The sequence below is a fragment of the Antrostomus carolinensis genome, unplaced genomic scaffold, assembly GCF_000700745.2.
Source record: "Antrostomus carolinensis isolate BGI_N321 unplaced genomic scaffold, ASM70074v2 scaffold3164, whole genome shotgun sequence".
In the NCBI taxonomy this organism is placed as follows: Eukaryota; Metazoa; Chordata; class Aves; order Caprimulgiformes; family Caprimulgidae; genus Antrostomus; species Antrostomus carolinensis.
This window is the reverse complement of record NW_010308514.1, coordinates 1-12,918: the sequence shown is the minus strand read 5'-3', so window position 1 is coordinate 12,918 and position 12,918 is coordinate 1. Positions and strand designations below refer to the sequence as shown.

General features: G+C 35.9%; 1 protein-coding gene across 1 annotated transcript in view; it reads left to right on the top strand.

Moving 5' to 3' along the window:
- Nucleotides 1-6,527, top strand: part of DPY19L4 (dpy-19 like 4) — a 27,772-nt gene extending 21,245 nt beyond the window's left edge. The window contains 4 exon segments of the mRNA XM_029084436.1: nt 493-575; nt 2,353-2,485; nt 2,796-2,954; nt 6,246-6,527. Coding sequence (XP_028940269.1) covers nt 493-575; nt 2,353-2,485; nt 2,796-2,954; nt 6,246-6,410 — 540 coding nt within the window. The 3' untranslated portion in view covers nt 6,411-6,527.
- The last annotated feature ends 6,391 nt before the right edge of the window (nt 6,528-12,918 follow it).

Below are 12,918 nucleotides of genomic sequence, written 5' to 3'. Positions count from 1 at the left end.
CACAACACCTTTCCATCAAGTCACAACAGTCTTAACCCCTCCTGCTCAGGAAGGTTCACCATGAGATTTGTCACCTTCTTGGTTCAGTGCCCTTATCTGTACACATTTGCATATGAAAACCTGAACTGTGGTTTGGATGCTTTTAAGACAGTTAAAGTTGATGAATGTTGTTACCACATAGTTAGTTATTTATTTGTAAGCATTCTAATGAAATAGAGATGAGAACTTGAATTCAACATACTTGTTTTGGAGAAGGTCTCCTGCTGTCAGGTAACTGTGTTTTGCAAAATATTCAAACAAAGATACCAGTTATTTGTAAGCATTCTAATGAAATAGAGATGTTTTGCAAAATATTCAAACAAAGATACCAATCAGGAGGGAAAACTTAGATGAAACCCATTTCTGTTGTGTTATTTAAGGCTTTAATATAATGAAATGTTCTATCAGTTATTCTTTTTTAACTGCGAGTAACCAAAAATATGTTTCCATCAGTTTTTCCCTAGGATAATGACAGAGCTTTCAGAACTACAAGAATTCTATGATCCTGATACAGTAGAACTCATGACATGGATAAAGTAAGTATGAAGTCCTGCATTTCTATTTTACTTCTTTCTGTCAGGGTATTTTTATTTCGGCATTTTCTGGAACTATCTCTGAGAATCTGAGTTTTTTCCTTGCTAAGTCATTACGTGATATAGGGGGAAATGGTAGGAAAAAATGTGTATTTAAAGTTTGGTATTATTCCCAGGGAAAGAACCAAGAATTTATCATTGGTTACAAGAGGAGAAGACCCGGAAACATGCAAGCAAATAGTGCTCAGTATAATTACTAGACCTAATTTCCCAGTAAAGGTGGACATCTTAGCATTTGGTTCTTTGCACACTAACTTCTTACTAGATTAGAGGATTCATGTTGATTGTAATTCCACGGGGGATAGAAACACTGAAATTTTTGTGAGCATGAGCCAGTAAAATGAAACACCTGAATGTGAGGATTTAGAGACTTCAGTCAAGAAACATGCAGTGTAACATGTATGATTCAAACTTCCCCTTTGACCAGAAAGCTGGAAAGGTTCTTATCTGGCTGGCTAGGCAGGGCATAGCAAATACTGACCTCTGTTTTATAGTTCATACTGAGCCATATAGACAGCTAATACAGATATATTTTTCTTCTCACCAGAAGTTTCAGAACTGGATTCTGGCCTCATTCAATCTAACTCTGAACTATGTCCTTAGGAACTGCACTTCTCTGAAAGTGCAGATAACTTACATGTTCAGATAACTTACTTACCTTTAACTGAATTTTTAAATAATATTATTTTCTGTATTTATGTAGTCTTTAATGTCAACCTGTTCATCTTCAGAAAAGACAAGGCTGGTAATTACGGTGTTCCAGCCAATTTCTTCTTTCTGTTAATAGTAGTGCATGTTGTTTGTCACTGCTGTAGCTCTCAAGGCAGCAAGTGGAATAATGCCAAGTACCTAATGGCTTTTACATTAGTCTGCATATATTACACTTCAAGTACGTAATTAATCATGGTGAATTGTATTGAGATTCACTCAGCTAAGAGCAATTTGACTACCTTTATTTGTAGCAGCTGTTCATATTTTTAATGAAAATAAGGAAATTTTTTTTGAGGATATACTTAGATATCCATATTGGAGTTTCAGTTGAATGTCATTATTATAGTATATTTCCTTATATTTTTTTCTCTGATAAAATGAAATAATTTTGAATTTTAAATTTGAGGAAAAGTTCCTCAAAGTCTGTAATGAAGTGTGACAATGACCGGTTTCTTTCACTAATGCAGGAATAGGAATAGTCAAAAGATGAAACCAAACCCAGAAACATAATTACTGTAGAGGTTATTCTGTATCATGGCACTGTTTACTTGTAGGTAATTAAATACATGGTCCTGGCGATCAAATGGAAATAATCACAAATCTTTCCCTTGTAAGATAACATCATGTTATTTCTCCTTCTATCTACTGTCCTTCCCAAGCTTGTTTTGTCACAAGTCCGCAACCATTCAGAAAAGCCATAGTTTGGTTCATTCCAGGACCACTAGGAATGGTGCTCTATGGATTGCAAGGAGGGGAGGAGAACAGCCATCAGCCCTCGCTCCAGCAGGAGACCTTCCTTGCAAACTCCATATTACTGCAGATCTGAGTTCTTCCTGGCCAGGAAACTACTGTCACTGCAGCATTAATACCAATTGTAATTAGACCCCAATGATATCTTCATGCACTATAATTCATACCATAGCACCTTAAAAGATTCACACAGTGCTTAAAATTAAAAACATTGTTTTGAGAAATGCATCGGTTGTGTATGTTGATGTTGCTTTTGCAGGCGACAGGCTCCTGTGGCTGCTGTGTTTGCAGGCAGCCCACAGTTAATGGGTGTGATTAAGCTTTGTACTGGATGGATGGTGTCAAGCTTGCCTTTATATAATGATGATGACCTTCTAAAAAGAAATGAAAATGTGAGTATCCAGTTCCATAAAGGTGTGTGTGTTATCAGGGATTTTTAGACTGTTACATCATGTAAGACTGAAGTGCCTGATTGTATGGGAGTACTCTAAATGTTAATGCTCCAAAGATGACCTTGTAACATTCCTCATGACAAACACATTCTAGTTGCTTTTCTGTGTCCCTCAGGCCACCTGGCAGTGCAAATTGTTTGTTTGGTGCCACTCCCACTGCATGTGAGCAGCATTCTGAATACCGTGATCCCCAAGTATTTAATTTATCACTGACTTTTCCATTGCATGAACTTATTTTCTTAATTTATAGATTTATCAGATCTATTCAAAGAGGTCAGCAGAGGATATTTATAAGATACTCACATCTTACAAAGCCAATTTTCTGATTATTGAAGATTCAATTTGCAATGAAGTGGGACCTGTAAGAGGATGTAGAGTTAAAGATCTGTTGGATATTGCTAATGGTCATGTAAGTAACAGTAAGAAAAAATGAATGTTGAAATGCATAAATGATTCATTTAAAAATAAATCTTATAATGCTGATCTTATTTTTCTGATTGTAATTGACATGTAGACAAAGACTCATAAATTTTAAAAGTAATCAGTTAAGTTTTGTTTTATCTTTTTCTTATACACCTGTAATCTTACCCCATGCTATCTTTCACTGCCCTAATCCCTCCTAATACATTAGTATTCAGCTGTGCTGCTTTTCTGCCAATCCTTACATACCATTTAACTATATAAAAATGTTTAAGACCATAACACCTGAAGAGGTTATTAAAAAAGCAGTAAAGCCCTGCCTCAAAGGCATTCTTTACTAGTTTTAAAGATGGAATTTTAAAATGGATAAACTCACTTCTTCTAAAACTCTGCTTGAGGGGGACCAGCGTGCCATTCAATTCGGAACAGCCTGTTTGGTACTGATGAGGTTACAAGTCAGTTTGGTTCAGCCTTGCAGATCGGTTAGCACTCCAGTAGATAGTTGAAGCCACAGCTGGTAGAAAGATTGGTTGAATAAACTGTAGAGTTATGAAGATACCCATGAATACTTCAGTCATTGCCATGCTGTGTCTGTTCTCAATGCTGATAGTGCTGCTCTTGCTGCTGAAGTAGGGAATGGGATGGGGTTTATAAAGTGATCTCATTACCACTTGTTCATCTGCCTCGTGGCAATCCAGCAGTTTTGACTTTATAAAGGCAGGAGTGGCTGTAAACTCACTTAAGGTTTGGTTGCTTATTCTCAGGTCAACAGGGGAGAAGGAGTCACCAGTTACTTCTAAGCAGTCACAGGTTAGCTTCATTTAGTTGGTTTCCTAAGAAAAAGAACTTAAGCATCTGTTTGACATTACAGCCTGTGTGTATTAACTATACCAAGTTAATCCTTGGTTTGAATGTTGGTTTAGTTTTGGGTGGTTTTTTTGTTAGGTTTTTTTTTTTTAAAATGAGGAGAATACATATGTTTCTTGCATATAATCTTACATTCCATTCTTGGGGAAAAATCCAAGCTGTTAGTCTGTGTTAGGTATTTTATAAGCCCTACTTTCAATTATACACTTTTCAAAAGAACTTGTAATGCAAGCATTTCATTTCTGTAGTTGCTTTAATTTGAGGGAGTAATTATAGGGGTGGTATGTTTTTAGGAGATTACTTTTTAATTTTGCCAAGAATCTACAACTGGTGTCAGTTTTACTTGTAGGTTTCCTGGCCAGTTTATCCATGGAGGATATTGTCTCTGTTTTTCTATTAACTTCCTTAGCACTGCTGAAATCTATTCTTTTTCTTTCTTTGCCTTGCTTCTAAAATCATGTATGCCATGATTATCCATGTTGTAACCAATATACCATACCATAACAGAGTGTGTGTGTGTGTATGGAAAACCTCCATCATTGATAATTAGCACATGTTATCTCTCAGTTTCTTCTCAGATGTATTTTCACATAAGTAAGTTCCTGTTCCCTCTTCACACTTAGGATGTCAGCTGGAACAATGAACCCCAATTTCAGGATTCCATTCTCTATACCCCTGCATCTCTCATCTCCATGCTTCCTGCATGCTTCTCTCTCACACATAATCCTGATCTCATCCTCACTTCAGCAGCACAGTTGTACTGTCAAGTTTTTAAGTTTTTCTTTGATTCATATATCAGAATGAGTTTCTTCCTCCTTTAATTCCTAGCACCCAGTTATTCAACAGTTCATCCTAAGGAACACTTCCCAGTGCTTTTCAGAGCAGCTGTTGCTTGTGATGATGATTTCAGTCAAAGGAGGGAAAAAAATAAACCACTTCAAAAGACGGTATCCAGTGCAAGGAACCTGTCTTTGATAAATGCCACACACGGTGCTGTCAGTACACAACAACAGTCATGTATTACTTTTGTGTAATCAAGATTGTTGAAGTGCCAAGGGTTATCCTATTTATAGTGAAGAGATTAAGAAGGGGAAAGGAAGGTTCATTATGAGAGTTTCAGGTAAAATCTGTTCTGCTGAATGTCTGTAATGTAAATCTGTCACAAAGCAACTGGTTTATACATTTACATGTAGACAACTGAGTGTTCAATATTTTTAGAAGAACTGTGGTTGGCTAGTAATGAACATCACTTATGCTTTCTGTCTGTGGCTTAGTCCATACTGAGTTGGATGCTAAAAATGCTAGTTGCAGAAAGAAAAAACCCGGGAATGGCCAGCAGGAAAAAAGCGTCTTTTTTTTTTTTTTTTTTTTTTTTTATGAAAGTTGACATAGTTTGTTCCTGAAAGTTGACACAGTGTGTTGTCTCAGCAAGCTTTGAAACAAACCTCTCTGCTTGCTAACAAAAATTGTCTAAGTTAAACTATCACAGTCTTACTGAAAAATTATCAAGACTTTCCAAACTAGTGGAAGCTAGTGCATATGTAGTTGGAGACAGCAGCTCTTACTTATTCACAAAGTAAGTGAGACAGTGCACAGGCTGTTATGCTCTTGACAGGACTATGGATGTGTTTTCCAAATTGCTGTGTTTAAGAAGATAAGTGTTACTTTCTAGCTTGGGTTATGTCCTGTAGTCCTAGTCACATGTCTTGTTTCTGACACTGACTGAGAGCATATGATAGGGCAAGATAGAGACGTTTTTGAGCAGTCTGTTGCTGAAGGACTGTAGCTCAGAGGAAATAACTTTGTGTTTGGAAGCCACCGATACATCTCCATGAATTTGTCCTACAACATTTTTTTAAACCCATGTTAACTTGTGCTATTAGAAGGAGTAGCAAAGGGATTTCTTCAAGGATATCAAATAGTAGATGCTAAAACACACAAGCAATTTGCTTCCAAGTCAATTGGTTGGAATTTATGGGGTGATGTGTGTGTGTGTGTGTGTGTGTGTCTTCAGTCTTTATTAGATATGTCAAACTTACTTGGCCTGGAAAAGGTAATTGAGAATTTCCTTCCCTACATAGGTGTTATACTATGTGCAGGTCAGGTTTGAAGTACTGGGTAAATGGGACATGTGGATGATTTCCACTGCTGTTGTTCTTTATTCTATGAATAAAGTACACTGGTTTTAATGTCTGCTATCCTGACAAAGGTATTAATTTACCAAAGCTATTTTAGATGGTTAAGCAAATGATAGGGGAATATTTTTTCAGCTTATTGGAATTGTACAGTATAGAAATTAAATGTCTATCATAAATGAAATTTACAGAATACAGATGTAAGTTAAATGTACAGAATTAGGTTCTGTAACCACTTATCTTCAGTATTTTAATTAGATCTTCTTCTTTTCTGACAGATGGTTTGTGAGGAAGGCGACAGTTATGCCTACTCAAAATACGGACGATTTTGTAATGAAATCAAAATGAACTATTCTCCATACGTGAATTATTTTACTCGAGTATACTGGAATAGATCCTACTTTGTGTATAGAATCAACACTGTGATATCCTTCCAGTCATGAAAAAGCATGCAAGCTTCATTCTGAGGATTGATTGTGAATGAATTTCAGTTGGAAAAGTTCCTTTTGATCAAGGAAGTTATTTTTGCAGATACATGTGCACACATGCAGTGTATTGACAACTTTATTTTACCAAACTGGAATTTCTTTGAACTACAGATCAACAGACACAGATACCCTCCTTGAAGAAAACAGGAAAATACATCGATTTTACAGTCTCTACAAAGTGTGACAGTCTTCCACGTTTTTGCATTTTTCTTCCCATTATAAATCATCTTAATCCTCATGTAAATGAGATTTCTAACTTTAGTGTTAGAGAGCTGATATGGGTAGACTTCAGTAAATGCAGAAAAATTAATTAAAGAGCTCATTTGAGTCATATAGCTTTTATTTTCTAGCAAGAAAGCAATCAGTATCCCAAATCTTTTTAAGTAAATGATTGGGTTTTTTAGGGTTTTTTTGTTGTTCTAATTCTTCCTATCTTCCTATCAAAAACCAGGACACCACTGTAAACATTTCCGTTTATCAAACACACATTCATACATCTTATGTGTAGCTATAGTGTTTCTATAAATCAAATAAGGAAGATTTTATTTAAACAACACTTCTGTAGATTAAGGCACTGATCCCTGCGTTGTTAAGAGACATGTTGGTGGAAGTGCTCGGATTTAGACCTAGCAGTAGGAGTTGACAAGGTCACATCTTCAGTTTGGGAAGAACTTGCCTGCAGGATTTTTCCATGCTGAAATGTGCGTGTGTGCATACTTACGTGTGTCTTAGCAGCCATCAGAATGGGCCAGTATTGCTACTGAGACTTCTGCACTTCTCTTTCATCCTCTCTGTGTGCATGTTGGTATATGTGTGTGTGTGTGTGTGTATGGGGAGGGATGGGTGATATTCATTTCATTCAACTTATGATGTGATAGTTAGATTAAGATAGTGCCATGACTGTAATTTAAAACACTATAATCACCACCATTAATAAATAATGGTATAGTTCATAGTTATTTTTATATCAATTATGCAACTACGCTGAGATCTTTGAAAATTTGGGAAAGTACTCTGCAATCTTGCTTCACTCTAAAATTTGTTTTCCTTATATGACCCCCTTTGCCTCTACAACTATTTTTCTTAACAAATTATCTATTCATCCTGTTTGTTGCTGGCTGATATACTTTCAAGATAATTAATGATTTTTTAATTCCAACTCTGGGCCTAATCTTGGTGTTGTGAATGGAAAACCCAATAAAAGGTGATGGTAACTTTGTTTATGTAGGTGTAGCTGGACAAAAAGCCGGGACTTAAGTTTTGGAAGAGGTTATTCACCCGTTAGGAGTTACCTGCAGTTATGGATTCTTGTAACATCTGGCCCAGAGACCAATGTATCAGTCATGTGGGAATGACTCTTTGGAGCCCAGATGTCTTTAATGAAGGATCTGGCATAACAGGATGAAGCTTGAACTGAAAAATCTACAAATTGTTCTGCAAATGAAAGCTGCAAAACGATCCTTACCACACTTGTTGATAAAATGCAAATTCAGAGATTTTAACTCTGAAATTATTAAGAACTGCAGCATGTTGGTGTATATGTGTAATTCTTATCTGCTCTATGCAGATACATTTGCTTACTTTACACTAACAGGTAGTGCTGAGATTTTTTAAAATCTATTATCACTATTGGAGTGATTTAAAAAAAAAAAAGCTTTATTGTTGTAAAAGTAAACGTGTCTGTAATCTGATTTTTATATTTTTAGACCTATGAATCTTGATCAGATGTTAGGTTATGCATTTTATTTGAAACCAATGTTCAGATAAATCCTTTTAATATACTGGATGTGATCACTGGGAGAAACATCAGTATAACTGAGTTACAAGTTAAAAGTAAACATCCTTCCTGAGGATACAGTCGTTGTGTTGAGGGTAGTGTGTGTGTGTGCCTCTGGCCAAGTGCAGCCTGCATTTATTTGCTTGTGCACCAGTGCACATGTTTTACTGCACTGCACTGCACTGTTCCAGCCTTTGTTCGATTCCCATATAACAGCAGAAGCTAGTGTACTACTTGAGCTATGGCAGGAACCTTCTCTGTATGTGCTAGTACGGATGTGGATGTAATATTTGGAAGTAAGTTTAGAATTCCTTTGAATCACTGTCAGGGAATTACATGTCTCTGTGTCAGTCATTTACTTGCCTGAAGTTTATCTGTCAAGAATACCATTTCATAACAGCAATAAGGCATTCCAGGTAGCAAACTTCAGGGTTACAACTGCACTTGGGTGGATGAAGTCGCATAGCATACGGCTTCATGCCTTAGACTGCCATGCCAAGATGCAATATTTAACTGTCCTTGACTGCCTGTTGTGTTTTACCACAATGATGTACGTATGCGTTGCCACATAGAATGTAGTTTGCTTACATGTAGCGCACACATGTTGAGAAAAACACAAATGAAGTCATCTGTACATCTGAAGAAAACTTATCATGTAGCACATTGGCCTTTATACATGTTTAAATGAACATGTTGAACTTTATTTGAACTGTGACATAGTTGTTGTTATTAGTTTTGTCATAGTTTTTAAGATGTATTCTTGATACTTTGATTCTGCTTTAGGAGAATCATTTAAGATTTTTACCTTCCTTTTTATATTAGAGAAAATTGTATTGCAGCACCATTGGCACTGCAGCCTTAAGTAGCAGAAGGAGCCTTTTATATGGGAGAAACACTGCTGTTGTTCCAGTAAAAAGGCATCATTTTTACAAAGAAAATTATAAACTTGAATTTCTTATCCAGCTATGGATTAGGAAAAATATTCTTGTCTATTCTGATCTCCACGTTCTGTGTAAAAGAAACAGTGAGTTTCATGATATCCCTCAAAGGACAATAATAGGGCATAATTACATCGGACTTGTACACACAACCCTAGCTTGGTTTCCAGCCAGGTCACAGGTTTAACTCCCTAAAAGGGCTGCAGGAACGTTTTGCAAACTTTGATCTGTTTTGCTGTAGATGTTGCAATTCAATTGAAACATGTGCCTTGCAAGCTTTTATTAAACAAACAAAAAACTCAGTTTGTGTTCCTTTTGTGAAGATTTTTTTTTTTTTTTAATTCCTGTTCCTCTGGTTTCTAGAGCTTCCGTTGTGTCTTAATGCCCCTACCTCCGAGAGTGCTTGTGTAGTAAGTAGTGCAGCGAGGATGTGGTGCCAGCCATCTAACAGCTGTTCACTGGGAAGAGCAAGATTGCATAGCAGTTTGTGTTGCTCTTTTGCTGGCTTATTTCCTCCTCCTCATTTCCAATTTCTGGTATGCTTGATCTTAGTAAATGCAAAAAAAATTACCTTGAAAGAATAAATTGAGTATAGTATTTTCAGGCACTCACCTATTACCATTAGACTTGTGGATTAAAGTTTAATCAAGCCACAGCTAAATTGACATGTACAGTTTTGTCTTAATCTTAAAAAAAAAATGCTCTTTCACTTCCTGAATTACCACGTACTTGAACTCAGTTGGTAGGTTTGACAGGAGACACTTGAGACCAACTAAGTAAAGGAATTTCAGTACATCACCTTCTGTTCATATTATTTAAAAAAAATACTGTATTGTTTCTTCTGAAGTAAATGGAAATACAATTTAATACAATACAATCTTAAGTACAATTTCCATTGAGGAGGTAATGAGGAGATACACAAATACAGAAGAAAGGACCAAAAGGCTTAACAGGCATTGAAAATTCTTTAAACTATTTGCTCTCGTGGCATTATTATTTACTGAAAGGTAGAAGTTTAGGGAAACAAATCTTGTTCTCAGTCATCTGCAAATGTCCAAATCTTGTGACCCCTCATTAGCTTTCCCATGCAATTCACATGAATAGGAGCTTTGAGATCAGGTCATAGGGATTCTAAGCTGTCACTGAAACACTTCCTAATGGCTGCTGTTAACTATGTACCAAAAATCTAACAGGAGAAACTGGAGGCTGTTTGTGTGAATGTGTGGGCATGCATGTTGTATTTGCATTTAGAGACGTCTGATTTACTATTGTGATTTGGAGATGCAATGACTAACTTCTGTTACTGCTGATGGTGGCTGAATCTATAAATCCCCTATATATTGAAGGGCAGATGCATTCTAGAGTACTGTGGTATTAGAGGTGAAAGAAAAACTGAGTTTATTCCAACACAAGCAGTTTTTCATGTGAAATAATACCTCAACATAAATTTGTATAATCATGCCTTTAGTGCTCTTTTTAAAACTTAACTTTGGGAGGGGGGGGGGAAATAAAGTTTTAAAACATGAAGTGTGCATTATTTTAGTAATAAATTTTATTTTCATCAGTACAGCTAAAAGGAAGTATCACCATTGTGTTGCTGCACTCTTATTATGCCAGATGCAGAGCTAGCAATGCCTAAAGGTCTTCTGAATTGGTTGGTACCTCAAGTAGATGTTTAAATGTGTAATTAATCTGTCAATGTTTTTGATTTCAGCGCAGTTAAAGGTATGTCATTCTGCCTTTCAAGTGATGTTTAAGGTTACCTATTTATTTGATGGAAAAGAGGTGGGTGTTTAATGCCTTTCAAAGTTTCAATCTTTGTTAGTTCAGTAATGCAGAAGAATTCTTGGTGGTGCTTTACTCGTTAACAGTGACATTTAGCAGTAGTGTGTATGGCATATGGACATATCTATGTGCGGGTATTTAATAACAAATCTAAGGAATCCAATTCCTTTTATCCTGATTGTTGTCTTTGACAGTTTTTTATCAAAATAATGTATACACAGTAAATATTTTTCCTTTGTGACAAACATTTTATGGGGGAGAAAAAAAAAAAGTAATAAAAGCCAAGTCCAGAAAGTATGGATTGTGTGGGACACAAACTTGTTTTATGCTTTCTTTTGAGAAGTCTGATACCCTTTCACAAAAACCATGTAGTTCATAATGAATTAACCTCCTTTCTCTGTTCTGGTAATAAAGTGGTTTTTGTATTCTGTTGTATTATTTGCATATGCAATTTTCAGTCAAGTGACGGCTGTACAGCATAGCTCAAATACCTGTGTTGACGAGGCAGCATAAATACTGTTAGAGCTCTTGGGGATTAGCAGCTGGCTCAGGCTGGATCCATATGTCATACTGGCTGTGACTACCTGTTGAGACATACTGGTGTGAGGGTGAGCGGCAAAATATCAGGTGCTTCGTATGGAATTATTGAACTCTGACTTTCTCCCTAAAGATCTTCCTACAGCGAACATGTCACCTGGAAATAAATTGCTATGCAACATCAAATACTTAGTGATTTTCTTTTTTTTTAATCAACTAATGTATCATCTGTCTTGAGTTTTTACAGATCATGATTACATATGTTGGAGCCTTCTATCATTTTATAAGGTACTATTAGGAGGAGTGAAATCTTTGAATGCAGACTACTTTGTTATAATTTACCATATAATGATATGAAAACCTTGACATTATTTTAGTTAAATTCTAAAGACAGAAATATCTGAGAGTACTTCTCCAAAGAATCAATCAGCACCTAAAAAACCCCAGCTATTTCCATCTTTAATTCTTAATGGGTTTGAACAGTTCATCAGGCTGCTTCCTTTCAGGCCAGTCAAGCTTAATTTTAAAAAGATGAAATGTGTTCATGTTGGGAGTATTCAAGTTTATCCATTAATTCTTCAGTCACTCGGGCTTTTTGATTGCTTAGCTGAAACAGGAATGGAGCTTCCTGGCACCGTGAAATATATGTTGGTGTTCGTGTACTCTTCCATGTCTTTATCCAAACTGAGCCCATGGTTACCAGCTGTGAAATACAGAATATTCTATTCTATATAATGGAATTTATTTTTATATGTGTATATAAATAGGTGTATATAAAAATGTGTATATATATTTTATGTGTGTATATATCTGTATAAAATATATATTCTGATTATAATCAATGTTGGAGAGGTGTTAGGTAAAATTACTGTTGCTTTGGTGGTTTTTTTCCCCCTACATAGTAGTTCTGTAATCTCTTTCTAGAACCTAGCTTCACAGATTTTCCAATTTTTGCTGTGACCCAGACTAGCATACTTCAATTCCTGTATGCTTTCAGATGGCTTAGGTGACAAATGTGATAGACACTAGTAATGAGGTGAGATGCATCTCATTATTATGCATTAAATGGCATATAAAAAATGTAAAAACATAAAGCAATATAAAGTAATACAGAATTGTTCAGTAGGTTCTAACACACCAGCAGTATAGACATTTACCTTCCTAATTTTGAGCAGCTTTACAATGCCTTGGAATTTCTTCTTGTTTCAAAGTTTTGACTGTAATGTCTGCCGTTAAGCCCTGACTCCTGGTAGTACTATACTGACTGGTTATAGAAAAACAAAAAACATGTTAAGACTGACTTTTTTTTTTTTTTTTTTTTTTACACTGTTGCAATAATTACCAGCAGATTCTGTAAAATTAGGGTGAATATTCAATTATGCCCTAAGCCAGGGGTCCTCAAACTTTTTAAGCAGGGGGCCGGTTC